This window comes from Chelonia mydas, chromosome 4 (genome assembly GCF_015237465.2).
Source record: "Chelonia mydas isolate rCheMyd1 chromosome 4, rCheMyd1.pri.v2, whole genome shotgun sequence".
NCBI classification, from domain to species: Eukaryota; Metazoa; Chordata; order Testudines; family Cheloniidae; genus Chelonia; species Chelonia mydas.
In genome coordinates this window covers 10,374,643-10,389,657 of record NC_057852.1, presented here as the reverse complement: position 1 = coordinate 10,389,657, position 15,015 = coordinate 10,374,643, and the positions used below count along the sequence as shown (strand labels likewise).

Here is a 15,015-nt window from a genome sequence, read left to right as displayed (position 1 = left end):
GGTCGCTTCACAAAAGGTGGTGATTAAAAAAACAAGTTAACCGAAAAAGCAATAACAAAGAGTCCGGTGGCACCTTAAAGACTAATAGATTTATTTGGGCATAAGCTTTCGTGGGTGGGTAAACACTTCAGATCCATGGATGAAAATTACAGATGCAGGCGTTATATACTGACACATGAAGAGTGGGGAGTTACCTTACAAGTGGAGAACCAGTGTGGACAGGGCCAATTCGATCAGGGTGAATGTAGTCCACTCCCAATACTTGAGGAGGAGGTGTCAATTCCAGGAGAGGCAAAGCTGCTTTTGTAGTGAGCCAGCCACTCCCAGTCCCTATTCAAGCCCAAATTAATGGTGTTAAATTTGCAAACGAATTTTAGTTTTGCGGTTTGAAGTCTGTTTCTGAAGTTTTTTTGTTCAAGTATGGCTACTTTTAAATCTGTTATAGAATGTCCACGAAGATCGAAGTGTTCTACTGGCTTTTGCATGTTGTCATTCCTGATGTCCGATTTGTGGCCAAAAAAAAGCAATGTGTCCAAACAGAGTAAATTCTAAACTGCACTGTTTTTTTAAAGAAAAAAAATGAATATGCTTTTTCATAAAAATAACTTTTAAAATGTCTACTATGCAGTAATGTTTGTTACTTTTCTTCTGTTTCAGGAGGGTTTGTGGTAGGTGGAATAGTGTCTCCTGAAAAGGATTCATGCAGGAAGGCTAGAGTAAAGAGAAAACATACACCAAAAACAAGTATAAACTTCCTTGAAACTTATTTTGTTTTTTATTTCAATAGCAGTATGGAGCAATGGTTCATATTATGCACAGTGCTAGCTCTTCACACCCCTCAGTACTCCTTTGGGGGAAAATTTTGTAAGAAGTGTAATTAATGTTAAAACATATTAGTATGAATTAAAACTAACATGTTAGTGTGGACAAGGACATTGGGCTTTAAAACACTGGTCATGGCTAACCCTCGATTAAGAAGAACTTCATGTGGCGAGAAAGGGGGAGCTACTTGAGGGAATCGGAGGTTGGTGATAAACTCAGAGCAATAGGTAAAGAAGGTGAACTGTAGTTCTGTCATTGATCAGCGTATTGGTTAGATAGTGTAAGTTAATGCATGTACTCCTATTATGTGTGGGCAAGCTGCTGTAACTACCAAACGTTTCATGAATGCAAGCAACACCAATATCATCCCAAAAGGCAATACACGAAGGTCTTACGTATATTGGGAAAACACATTGTGTTAGACAACATGTTGATGTTGAATGATTTTACCTTCAGTGTGGACGAGGACAGTTGTTCTAAAAATGTTAGCTGACTCTGCTGATGAGATAAGTACAGTTCTTGTTCATACTGCAGATGGTGGTGACTGATCTCATTTCCTATGATTGAGTTGGTCTGCAGATGATCACTTAGAACCAAAGCACCATATTCCATCCCAGTAAAGAAGCTGGCTCCTTGTCAGTCTGTTATCTGGTAATGGATATAATTCCAGAAGCCTGATATTTCTGAGCAGAGGTATTGAGACTTCCTACTTTCTAGAATGGAGTCTATGAGAAACAAATATAATTTTAACTTGGAAAAGATTTGTGGTGTAGGGCAGGTACGCCTCCCACTAAAACTGCTTTAACTACTTTAAAATGCACAAAACAAAAACTCTGAAGACTTTCACTTGTGAACTTGGATTCGGGCTCTCAAGCAATTAAAAAAATTAATCATGATTAATTGCACGGTTAATAATAGAATACCATTTATTTAAGTATTTTTGGATGTTTTCTACATTTTCAAATATATTGATTTCCATTACAACACAGAATACAAAAGGTACAATGCTCACTTTATATTGATTTTTTATTACAAATATTTGTACTGTAAAAAAACAAAAGAAATAGTATTTTTCAATTCACCTAATACAAGTACTGTAGTGCAGTCTCTTTATCATGAAAGTTGAACTTACAAATGTAGACTTATGTACAAAAAAAACCTGCATTCAAAAATAGAACAATGTAAAATTTTAGAGCCTGCAAATCCACTCAGTCCTACTTCTTGTTCAGCCAATTTCTCAGACAAACAAGTTTGGTTAAAATTTTTAGAAGATAATGCTGCCCGCTTCCTGTTTACAATGCCACCTGAAAGTGAGAACAGGCGTTCTCATGGAACCATTGTAGCCGGCGTTGCACGATATTTATGTGCCAGGTCCGCTAAAGATTCATATGTCCCTTCATGCTTCAACCACCATTCCAGGGGACATGCATCCATGCTGATGACAGGTTCTGCTCAATAACCATCCCAAAGCAGTGCGGACCATCACATGTTCATTTTCATTATCTGAGTCAGATGCCACCAGCAGAAGGTTGATTTTCTTTTTTGGTGGTTCGGGTTTTGTAGTTTCCATGTCGGAGTGTTGTTCTTTTAAGACTTCTGAAAGCATGCTCCACACCTCGGCCCTTTCAGATTTTGGAAGGCACTTCAGATTCTTAAACCTTGGGTTGAGTGCTGCAGCTATTTTTACAAATCTCACATTGATATCTTCTTTGCATTTTGTGAAATCTGCTGTGAAAGTGTTCTTAAAATGAACAACATGTTCTGGATCATCATCTGAGACTGCTATAACATGAAATATATGGGAGAATGTGGGTAAAACAGAATAGGGGACATACAATTCTTCCTCAGGAATTCAGTCACAAATTTAACGCATTATTTTTTTAATGAGCGTCATCAGCATGGAAGCATGTCCTCTGGAATGATGGCTGAAGCATGAAGGGGCACACGAATTTTTATCGTATCTGGCAAGTAAATATCTTGCAATGCCAGCTACAAAAGTGCCATGCAAATGCCTGTTCTAACTTTCTGGTGACGTAAAAAAGAAGAGGGCAATATTATCTCCTGTAAATGTAAACAAACTTGTTTGTCTTAGCAATTGGCTGAACAAGAAGTAGGACTGAGTGGACTTGTAGACTCTGAAGTTTTACATTGTTTTATTTTTGAGTGCAGTTATGTAACAAAAAAAATTCTACATTTGTAAGTTGCACTTTCATGACAGAGATTGCACTACAGTACTTGTATGAGGTGAATTGAAAAATACAATTTCTTTTATTATTTTTATAGTGCAGATATTTGTAATCAAAAATAATATACACTTTGATTTCAATTAGAACACAGAATATAATATATATGAAAATGTAGAAAAACATCCAAATATTTAATACATTTCAATTGATATTCTATTGTTTAAAGGTGCGATTAAAACTGTGATTAATCGTGATTACATTTTTTAATCACGATTAATTTGAGTTAATCATGTGAGTTAACTGCACTTATTCGACCGCCCTAATTTGGATTGAAGACCCATTTACTAAATGTCCTTTTGGCAGCAGGTCTGACCTATTGTGAAATCACTGAAAGAAGATGAGTTTCTGCCATCATTTATCAGGTTCACTTTGAAACCCCCAGTAAAGAGCCCTCTGTCATGGGATATTAATATGTTCCTGATTATGCTAAATATTGCTTTTGAGGCACTTGGTACTTTTGGGGTCACGTTTCCTACCTGGTAAGTCATTTCTGACTTCAGCTGGTAGCAAAATAATTTTAGGTTCTAGTGACTAAACCTTTATACTTTATTTCTTAAGACTAGCTGATACTTCAGACATCTCTGAATTTCCCTCTGAAGGGGGTGGTAATTTTCCAGTTTAATAAGCCAGTCATCCTCAGAGGCACTCCTTCATCAACACTTCACGAACAACACTGGGTTTTTAGCTGATGCAGACTAAAACCCTTAAATGAAAAAAAACTGAGTAAATTTTCTAACATAAATCCCCAAGTTCTACTGAAACCAAGAGAACTATGTTGAAATGTCTGATTGCATCTGTCACTGCTATAGCACATGGAAGCCTGCAGTTTGGAGAGGGTTCATGTGAAAACTTATCTATCTGAGGCAGAGTGGCTTTGTTTCCAACCTTAGATTTGTCCCTGTGTAGGATATCTGCAAAGCTGCCATGTGGTATTCTCCATGTATTTATGAAGTGATATAGGTTGCATTTGACATTGAGAAAGAAATCGAGGTTCTGACTGCTTGTAGAAATTACTCCCCAGTTATAGGGTGCCCAAACTGTCCTGCCCCTTAGTTTGTGTGAGATTTGGGATATCTTACTTTGGTTTGATTACCTTCACTCGTCATGAAGATTTTTCCTCAGAGGAGTCTTAATTTTCTGTACTTTGCAAGAAGTTACACTGACTTCCTGACATTTGGCTGGAAGATTTACTTTTATTTTAGAAATATCCCTTGGGATTTTAATCTCCAAGTGAAGATCCTGTAAGCTTGTAAAGAAAAGGAAAACCTTCACTTGTAATAATTTTTCTTTGAAGGTTTCATCTTTCAGTATTCCCACTCACTCAGTCACGTCCATCAGAATTTAGTAGGGGGAAGGCTTTTTTTGGATTTCATAAAATGTTTAAAATTCTAAGTGGCTTCAGGAATTCCAGTGTCTTTAAAGCAGCAAATGAACAACTTGGGTATGTATTGTTGTTACTGTTGTGACAGGAGCAGTTACCACTGTTCTCAGGAGTCCCTGTTTGTCTTGCATAAGAGAGTGACTCCACTGAGAAATTATAGCTTCCAAAATTTAGTATTACAAGTAATTCCCATTTATTAAGGAAGTAGTCTTTCAACCTATTTGAATATTTAAAATTTGGGGAATTATTTAAATCCTTAACTATGCATTTGAATTCTAAAATATTTGGAAAGTGGTGGTGGCATAACATCTCAGGTTGGTTTAAAAATGTACAGTGATTAGTGTTTTTTTTTTTTTTTACACTGTTCTTTTGCAGGGAGTCATGTTGCTGAACATTTGAATGTCTCCCTAGCAGATACTTCTAAGCCAACTGCTGTATGGGATCCAACCATTAATGAAGAGGTTTTGCTAGGTAAGTTGCTGAAGTGACTTGACTGGGTTCTGAGGAATTCTGTGACAAGACTGCAGAATTTGGTCCTCCTTTGGGGTCATTCAGGGAAGTATGCTGATCAGGGCTTCCTCTGCACACCTAAACTCTTGAGGTGCTGAGATACCCCTCTTCCTTCCTCATGCAGAAAGTCAGGGGAGCCAGAGAAGGGGAAAAAGGGAGATAGCACACTACTCTAGAATTTTTCAGTCTGCTGCTGAACCTGGTACTTTGGAATCTTACAACAAAGTACTATGCTGAGTACTCAATATGATTAAGAAATTGGAGGATGTACTGTGCTAATGACAAAAATGTTTAATATACATGTGGATATTATTCAGCTTCTGTCAATTTTGTTTTTCTGTAGAGTGTGTTAACACTGGAAGTAATCATTCTTGTTTCTTTAATGATGAGTCAGTGGAAATATATAAAAACCTGAACACATCTGTTTTTGCTGCTGGTAAATTGATCTTGAAACCACTTAAAGAAAAGGGGCACCAATTTGTTTACACAGATAATATAGTGAGTACATCGGTTTCCTTATATATTCTTGTATAGCAAAATACCATGTACTGAAAGGCTTTGATACTTTAAAGACCTATTTAGTATTGTTAGAAGTACTCTACTACTTGAAGTTAATGCTGTATTTGTAACTTTTATTACATGTTTTCTTAAAAAGGAATACGTGCAGAAAACATGTTAATGAAACATTTAAATTGTAGAATCAAACACTGAAAAATAAGGGAAATTCACCAAGTTAAACTTTGCTCTACAAAAGTAACTGAGCCACCTGGTACACATTAGCCTTCCTGTGTTCTTCATTATATGGAAAAAATATCCATATATTGTTAATAAATACCATAAAATGTAGGTAGCAATGTAAAGTTTTCTTCTCTATTAAGACTTTTACATTTCAAATACCTGTCTTTATTAAATGCTTGATTTCACAGCCATAAATTGTAGTGGGTTGGGGGGAGTGATGAGAGGAGTTAAGGGCTTATTGTTTTTTGAGAGTTTTTTGGAAGTTTTAATTTGCATTTATACAAAAAAACTTTGGTGTATATGAGGGGGGAAAGTTTTAGCATAAAGGATTTTTTTCTTTGTTAGATTTTGATTTGTTTGATTTTGCTACAATCATTTTGCAAAGAGAATATCTCACTAATGATAGAATATTTGCTTTTGATTTAATTTCTGAAGGCTTTCCATGTTATCCGTGGCAAGATTATTGTTACCCTTCATAAGACGTCCTATTATCTGACTACAGGAGATTTTTTCTATGTTCCAGAAGGTAAGTACATTTTAAAAACAACTTGTTGCAAAGGGACCAGCTGAAGGGAAAGTATAAGTGGTGGAAACTAAGCTGAGGGGGTGCTAGGAGAAAGATAGGGAATAATTGGATAACATTTGCTGAATTTGGGGATAAGAACCTCATTAAGAGATGAATAAGTCCCAAAGGCAGAGAGAAGTTAATGGTCCATCCTGTGTAAGCAGTAACACAAAACACTGTATGTTTATGTTGGTTATCTTCATGCTTCAAGTGCACTATGAAGCCAAAAGCTATGCCCTTGTCTTCAATCACTCAATAAGGGCTAGTACAAAGTGTAGCAGTACTACCTGAAGTGTTAACACTTTCATAAAAGGTTTTGGAAAATCCCTACTATTTTAGCCCAAATAACGGCTATTATATCTTGCTACCAGCAGAAGGCAGGAAAAAGGAAATGGTGTCATCTCCAGCCTGTGAAAGTTACTAGACTGCCAAACACTGTTCAGTTCTTTGATCTTTTCTAGTCCGCTAAACCAGCTTGCTTATTTTGGGATTGGTCTTCAGTTGTGTTTTACTAGTGTAACTTTATGGTTGGTTAGGGACATGATATATATTTTACTGAAAGCTATACCAGTGAAGCCTTATTGTGGATGCAGTTATACCAGCATAAAGGTGATTTAAACCTGTATAATTATTCCCCTTCCTGTACAGGAATGGTTATACCAGTATAAAACACATTTATGCTGACATAACTGCATCCCAGCTAGGTGGCTTGTACGGGTATAATGAAAGTGGTGCAGCTCCACTGTAGGCAAGGTGTAAGTTATCTGGCTTTCAGTGTAATTAGTTTGCAGCTCCGTGTTTTAGCAGAATTTTCTGTCTTTAGGTTAGTAGTCCCAAGCAAAGGGTCAGAGACTTTTCAGGGGCTGGAGATGACATGGTTAGGATGGCTCCTGTCCTCTCTATTGCTCTGGATAATGCATCTTTAAAGGTATGTACTGAAACCCTGCAGGATTTAGTCTAGATTGCACCTGCCAGAACACCCTGTCGCTACAAATACTATTAGATGCAGGTTTAATAAATGCAAGCATCTAAAGCCACTGGTGAATTTCACTATATAATCTTACTACTGGCCCTCTATTGGCTACAGGTACCATGGATGATAATTTCTCATGCAGCTGTCTATCCACCTAATAACTACAGACATCTGACTTTCAAGGACTTACGTGTTCTGTGTGAAACATATGGTAAAACTACCAAAGCCAATTCCCCTTTGACTATTCTTTCCATGGTTCAGACAGGCACAATTATTTTTACCACCATGTTTAAATATGAGCCTTGTCTAAATTTAGAGCTTCCACCATTATTCCCATCAAGAGTTTGCCCCCTTTGGGAATGATAGGTTTGAAAAGTCCTGACGTGTGGACAGGGACATTGAGTTAAACATACTAAATGCCTTGGAGCTCTGTTCATCTGCAGAAGACTTTTAGTTCTAGCATTTGGATGTGGCCACTTTCAGCAGATGACTGGATCAAGAGTACTAAAATTGCCAGAGAATCCAATCTTCTGTGCCTGTAGAGATAGAAAAGGATTTGGTTGCTCTTGGATCCTGAAATCTGGTAGGAAAGACAAAACATTGACAGAGGAGTTGAACTGAAAATCAGTTGTACTCAGGTAATGGTGAGTTTTGTGAGAGTTCTCTGTAATTTAAAAAACTGAGGAAAAAAAACATCATAATGAGAGAGTAAAAAAGATCTCTCACTTCAAAAGTAAAGAAACTTTGTGAATAAACTTGATACAAGAAAATAGGTGTGACTGAGCTATAAGGAATGACGGTAGCCGAAGCTGAAGAAAGCATTTGAAGTGTTGGATGTTAGAGGCACTGGAAAAAAGCAGTTTTTACTGACTGACTTTTCTCACAAATTTCACAATATTCCACTAGGATATTCCTATTGGTTTGCTGTAATGTTGGAGGGGATTAGAACATCCTTTGTTAGTTTCTAATCATACCTTTTGGGACTTTTTTTACAATGCCTCACAATTTTGGGGGTGAAAATAGTTTTCTTTATATTGTCACAATTGCTTTTACTATTTTTACTGCTCAGGAAGTTTTCTAAAGGAAGTTTTTTAAAGGAACATGTTAAGCTGGTAAATCTTCCTTTATTTGGGGTCTGACATCACAAAAGTTGTTTCCTGTTTTCATCTGCTGGTAGGAGATTATAATTAAGGCTAAGATTTAGTCACAGATATTTTTAGTAAAAGTCATGGAGAGGTCACGGGCAGTAAACAAAAATTCACTGCCCCTGACCTGTCTGACTTTTACTATAAATACCCATGACTAAACCTTAGCTACTCCTAGGGCACCGCTGCTCTGCGGGGTCCCTGGTGGCCGACGGCTGGCCCCTGCTCAGGTTGCGGCGGTTGACTGCCTATGTCCGCCCACTGTTTTGAGGCTCCTGGGGCCACTGCTGCTCCAGCAGTCCCTGGGGCCAGCCACACCGGCCGCTACTCGGGCAGTCCCTGGGGCCAGCCACACCGGCCACTGCAGCTGTGGAAGTCAAACGTGTTGTGGAAAGTCACGGAATCTGTGACTTCTGTGACCTCTGTGACAGATACACAGCCTTAGTTATAATATGGTCTGAGTTGGCGTATTATGGGACTGAAGGAAACCCAATTAGCTGCATGTTAAAAATGGTCTTTTCTATTATTTTCCTCTTTGTAATTATTCCTTGCTGTAATAATTTGAGGGAGGGATAATTGTTTCATTAGTTATGACCTGTTCAGTTAATCAGATACAGGAACAGTCTGAACTTTTTCCAGGCAATCATGTTCCTGTATAAAAAGTTGGATTTTTTCCCCAGTCCCTTTTGGGGGAAGAGATTTATTATTTTACTATTGTGTGATCAATTCCATTATACACAGCTTTTGGGAAATCTTTTGATCAGTTCATCTCTGTTCTGGATTTGGTTCCAATTTAATACAGGTTCAGGAGGTTGTCGTTTCTCTAGTTGCTATCTTTCTCATTAGCCCAAAAGTGAAATCTTGTGGTAAAGCAGGTTTACAAACTGTATTAACATAAAACAGGTTCTTCTTAAACCTCTTCACAATAAAGGGCCAAAAATTTAAGTCCCTGACTTAGGAGGGTGACATGGATGCAAAGTTCATCTCAATAGTAATGAATTAATTCCAATCTGTGGTGGAAATAAGTAGTTCAGAATATTAGGATTGGAGGCAGAAAAAGGGATCAAGTTGTTGCCAGAAGCCCACATGAAGAACCTCTTTCACTGAAAGGAATAAGTCTTGGTGAAAGACTTTGGGCATTGTATGAACATCTATTTGATCTCCCTTGAGCATTCAGTTCCCTTAGATCCTTGACATCTTTCTGAAAGCAGGGCCTCAGACCCAAAATTGAAGGGTAAGAGGTCCACACGGGCTATCCGGAGCTAGGGAAGACCTACCACTTACTGTAGAAAGTTCAGCAATGGAGGCTGCTTCTCAAGAACAGATTCTGGAGCCAAAAATAGCAGTTTTCAGAGTAGCAGCCATGTTAGTCTGTATTCGCAAAAAGAAAAGGAGTACTTGTGGCACCTTAGAGACTAACCAATTTATTTGAGCATGAGCTTTCGTGAGCTACAGCTCACTTCATCCGATGAAGTGAGCTGTAGCTCACGAAAGCTTATGCTCAAATAAGTTGGTTAGTCTCTAAGGTGCCAAAAATAGCAGTGAGATCCACAACCACGCCAGAGCCAAAATTACAGGTAGAGCGAGGGGAATTACTGTAGTTACTGTCAGATTTGAGGCACTTGAAACTGATTGGACCCACCTGAAGATAGCCTCTGTTACAATGCACTGACATCTGGTAAGAGTTTTGGGTATTTTTGGGGTGGCTGAGTTTTTTACTCTGGTCTCAGAATCCCCATCTGGTTGTAAGATCACTAGATGGAGCTAGAACCAACGATTACTACGGTTGTGAGTGTTAGCCAGCAACTGAGCAAATCTGGATCTAGTGACTGGGGCTCTTCAGGTACCCAGAGTTTACTTTCAAAGCCTTCTTTAGAAAAGAAAAGCAGCAGGCACTGCTCCCCCTCATTACAGGCATAAAGGGTAAAGCCTACTTAGCCACTCCCTTAGCGGCATCTTTTCCCTGATACCTTTCAGGCTGCAGTTGCGCTGATCCATTGGACGTTTGAGCATCACACAACACACATTATTTACAATCTAATCTCTTTTTACATTCAGCCACAGCCCTACTGCAGTGATGCATCCTGGCAAATGCCTGTCTGCAGTCTCCCAGGAGTAGAGTGATAGTTACACCCTGAGCCCTTGAAATATTCCATTTATCTGCACCTGAATACTGTTCCTAGCTATAACATCTGCAAGGAAGACAGCAAGTTACCAGCTTTGGCTGATTATTTATTGCATTAAGTTGGTCTTGCATCTGCACACTAATGTGCTGTTTAAAATTGTCATAAAATTCCACTTGAATCCGTTTGACACCTCTGATTTGGTTTCTGAAACTACATAATTTACCTGTCAAGGCGAGGTTACACAAGTTGGATGTTAAGAGGGACAAACTTTTTGTTAATTACCCAGTTTTTTCCCTTCCAAGATAAATTTAAAATGGAATCTGTTCCATATTAGTTTGCTGTAAATGGATCAGACAGTATTCAAGCTTGTTATGACTTTAATTAGTGATGATTCTGAAGTAGACAGTCAATTTCACTAGGCTGAAGGCAGCTTTGATGGAACTTCATGTAATATTGTGATGGGATCCCTGGGTACAACCTGGAACTGGGCTATCGCTGGGTCCCCTTAATTCTCCAGCCTGCGTGGTCTCTCACAATGCTTTGCTAGTGACCAGCAGCAAACCCCTCCAGGTGCTGTTATCTCTCAGTACAACAGCATGTGATGCCCTACGCCCAGCTAGATTGCATGTATGCTCCCTGAACCACTCACAAATCACACAGAGATAAGCACCAGCAAATCTCCCAACCCCCAGTCTTGCATCCAAGGAATATACCGTCTTGCCCTATCAGAAGCCTGACTAGTGTAAGTTTTTTTACTGAATCCACCCCTCCCTCGATGTGGAGAGTGGACACATTAGCCTTTGTAAACTGAACTGAGATTTCCCAGCCACTTCAAGCAAAACACACTGTTTTAGGTAACATATAAAACAGATTTATTAACTACAGAAAGATAGATTTTAAGTGATTATAAGTGGTAGGCACAAAAGGTCAGATATAGTTACCAAAGAAAATAAAGGGTAAGTGCACAGTCTAAATCTTAAACCTTATTAGACTAGGCAGTATTTAGATCAAGCAGTTTTTCTCACCCCACTGGATGTTGCAGGTAGGATACAGTTCTTAATGCACAGGCTTCCGCTTTATGCCTGGGACCAGTCTCCTCAGTTCAAGTCTTTGTCTTCCCAGGGTGGTTCTTGCTTTCAGTGTAGGTGAAGGAGGAGAAAGTTAAAAGCACAATGCCCCTGTCCCTTATACTCTTAATTCTTGTCTATGGACAGAATCTAGCCCAGGCATACCTGATGGGACTTGCTGAGTCACCGGGTTGAGCAGTCCCCATTGTGTGGTGCTTCTCTTACAGAATTGTCAATCCTTTACAACTCCACTACTGAACTCAAAATCGCTTAACTTCATACACATTAATGATATACATATTTTGATAGAACAGTGAGTTTCAGCAGATCGTGACCTTCATATGATGTCTTACATGACATACTTTGAATGAAATATAATTATATGACGGATGAATATGGGGGTTCAGGGTGCTGCTTTGAGGTACAGAGTGCCACAAATATCTATTAGAGAAGTGCAAAGTTGCCACTGGATCTCTGTTTATAACTCCTTGTAGCAATAATTCAGGGGTGGCCAACCTGTGGCTCTGGAGCCACATGCGGCTCTTCAGAAGTTAATGTGTGGTATAGGCACCGACTCTGGGGCTGGAGCTACAGGTGCCAACTTTTCAGGGTGCCGAGGGGTGCTCACAGCTCAACCCCTGGCTCTGCCACAGGCCCTGCCCCCCTCCCCTGAGCCTGCCATGCCCTTGCTTCTCCCACTTCCTCCCTTCGCCCCCCCCCTCCCCACCCACCGCCTCTTGCATGCCACAAAACAGCTGGTGGGGAGGGAGGGAAGGGGAGGCAGTGATCGGCAGGGCCACTGGTGGGCAGGAGGCTCTGGAAGTGGGGGTGGTGGGACTGATGGGGGGCTGCTGACATATTACTGTGGCTCTTTGGCAATGTACATTGGTAAATTCTGGCTCCTTCTCAGGCTCAGGTTGGCCACCCCTGCAATAATTTCTCAACCTGGCATCCTATTCTGGCTGTCACTGTTCAATTAGTGCTCAGCCCTCCTTCAGGAGGTTGATCTGCAGTGGCAATTTCTGAAGGGAAAAAATTGCCTAATTACCTGTGACTGGTAAGATCTCTGTGTATTGCCTCTACAGATCTATGCTTAACTTCCATCCTTCTCCACTTCCTTAGGGTCCATCTCTTGGTATTCTGAATAAGTGGAGAGGCATTGAAGGTGGTAGGGGCTGTAGACTTCATATCAAAAGCCTTACTCTACAGGAAGTATGTACCCTTTTAAATAGCTCTAAGTTTGTGGTGCTGTAAGCATACAAATAGCTAGTGACGATTTGCAGACATTACTCTTGAGAACTCTGATTACAAGTCTGAACTTTGATGGGATAGCCTTGTTTTTTTTTCTTGGTGTGAAAATCACGGCTTTTATTAAAGTTCTCATAACTGTTGATGGCCCAATCTTACACATTCCCTTCCAGACACTCCTCAATACACATCCTCTTAAAATTAGTCTAACTCTATATCAAAATAAGCAATTCTAGATGCAATTTTTTTCCTCCCGACTATTAATACATTTTAAATTAAATTCAGACTTTGGTGGCTTGCCCATTATCTTCCTTCGGAATTATGGATGAAATCCTGTTTAAGTTGCCGACCTATCCTAACTGCCAAAGAGTTCAAAATGCCTATAGGAAAAGTGTTCAAAGTTAAGTAATGCTACAGCAATGTGGTCATAATGCAATAAAACATTCTGATGACTTTTTATTCTTTTACTCTTAGGAAATGGATACAACATACGCAATCTCCTGAATGAGGAAAGTATTCTTCTCTTCACACAGCTGAAAGGAGAAAGGTGGGGAAAATAACTTTGTACATAAAGGTTTTAACTAAAATATATTTCAAGTTTGTGTGCAGTGTGGTTTTCTATTATCCAATTACTCTTGAATATAAAAGGGCCTTTTATGTCCACCTGAACGTTCTATTTCTTAAAAATTTGCATTTTTAAATGTTATAGCTGTGCGTATACAAAGTAATTTTTCCACTACCAAAAATAGGACACCTGAGCTCCTATGGAATTAAGAATCTTTTTTTTGTCAAAAGGAAGGTGATATGATTGAGCAGCTCATAAAAACGTTTTTTAAAACTTTTATTTCTAATTAGCAGTAAGTATTATGAAACCTATAACTTTCGAGCTGAGTAAAATGTCATCCCAAAATGGTTTTGTTAAAAATATATTACTCTAAATACACACTGATCTTTACAAATACAGACATTTGAAGAGCTTGAACTGTATGCAGTTTTTAGAGTAGGTACCTTAAGTTTGACTCTTAAGTCATGCCCAAATTTAGAACTCAAAAATAAAACAGAGTGGTCCTGAAATTATACAGATTGAGAAATGGTCTATGGCTTCCATAGTCTAAGTAAGTACATGCACTGAGACTGAGCTTCAAATCCTAAAGCCAGAAAATTAAGACACTTAAAGAGTCCCTTGTACCAATTAACTCTGATCTCCTGTGTGTATACAGTATAAAGACTTGATTCTGTAATAGAGAGGTAGAGGTATTAATTTTTTAAAAATCATATCTTAATAAATGAATTGTTAAATTTTGAACTATAGTGTATGGTTGAAAATTTATACCAGCTTGTCCTGTGCCCTCTCCTCAAGTCATCTATGGTGGATATTGTTAGAGGTTGCAGACAATTGTGAGATTTTTCACATGCCCTTTTCAAATGCAAAATGCCTCACTTTCCGAAACTAGACCAATGGAAAGTTGGTATTTGGGTAAGTTTTGGACAGTATTTTTTTTTTATGGTAGATTTTCTATTTTGCTTGTCACAGCACATATCTCAGGCCTCTTTTTATCCTTGTGTCATTCATAATAGCAATTACAGTTGTCTGTCCAGTTTGATGTCACTGCACTGTAATGTATCTCAGGGGACAAGACGTTAACCAGAGCTGACAACTTTTCTCTCTGCTATCTCTGAATGTCTCTTTGTAACAACTGTATTTTCTCCTGGCAGTTCAGTGCTTTCATCTTTCTTCCTTTTTTTGAAAAAGAAAGATGAGATCTAAGTAATCTCTCTTGGCACGTCCTATGTTGCTTGACAAATTACCTCTCATTGAAATTAATGAACCTTCATCTCATTGGTAACCCATTCCCCCCATTCAATAACAATCTGACTGAATGCTGGACTATTTCCAAGTTGTCTTTTGTATACATTGGAATACAGATTTTCTTTTTAATCATTTAGAAGTCTGATCACGCTGCATGCTGAGTCTTCTTGTCCTTATCAATTTATTGTTTAATGCCTAACAAATATAGTTTCATTTGTCAAGTTTTAACAGAATTGATGGTCATAAATGAAAATAAAATACAGCTTTTATATTTAATTTTTTACAGATGAAAATATGAATGTTTAAGTCGAACATCCAGAAGGTTTATTATAATGCTTGAGGACCTGTTAGAATCCCTTCTCTGCAATCCCACCTAACACTGAA

The 15,015-nt window shown here is 38.6% G+C and overlaps 1 protein-coding gene across 11 annotated transcripts in view; it reads left to right on the top strand.

Annotated features, from left to right (window-relative positions):
- The window catches only part of CENPC (centromere protein C), a 69,301-nt gene that overhangs the window by 41,572 nt on the left and 12,714 nt on the right, over positions 1–15,015 (top strand). For 5 of the 11 annotated variants that reach the window (XM_037896592.2, XM_043545306.1, XM_037896594.2 and 2 more), the window contains 5 exons: positions 658–744; positions 4,825–4,920; positions 5,303–5,457; positions 6,133–6,223; positions 13,296–13,368. In XM_037896592.2, the coding sequence (XP_037752520.1) occupies positions 658–744; positions 4,825–4,920; positions 5,303–5,457; positions 6,133–6,223; positions 13,296–13,368 (502 nt within the window). Of the gene's footprint in view, positions 1–657; positions 745–4,824; positions 4,921–5,302; positions 5,458–6,132; positions 6,224–7,085; positions 7,191–12,695; positions 12,786–13,295; positions 13,369–15,015 lie in introns of all 11 variants that reach the window. The other 6 variants (XM_043545311.1, XM_043545309.1, XM_043545310.1 and 3 more) reach the window with 4 other exon arrangements.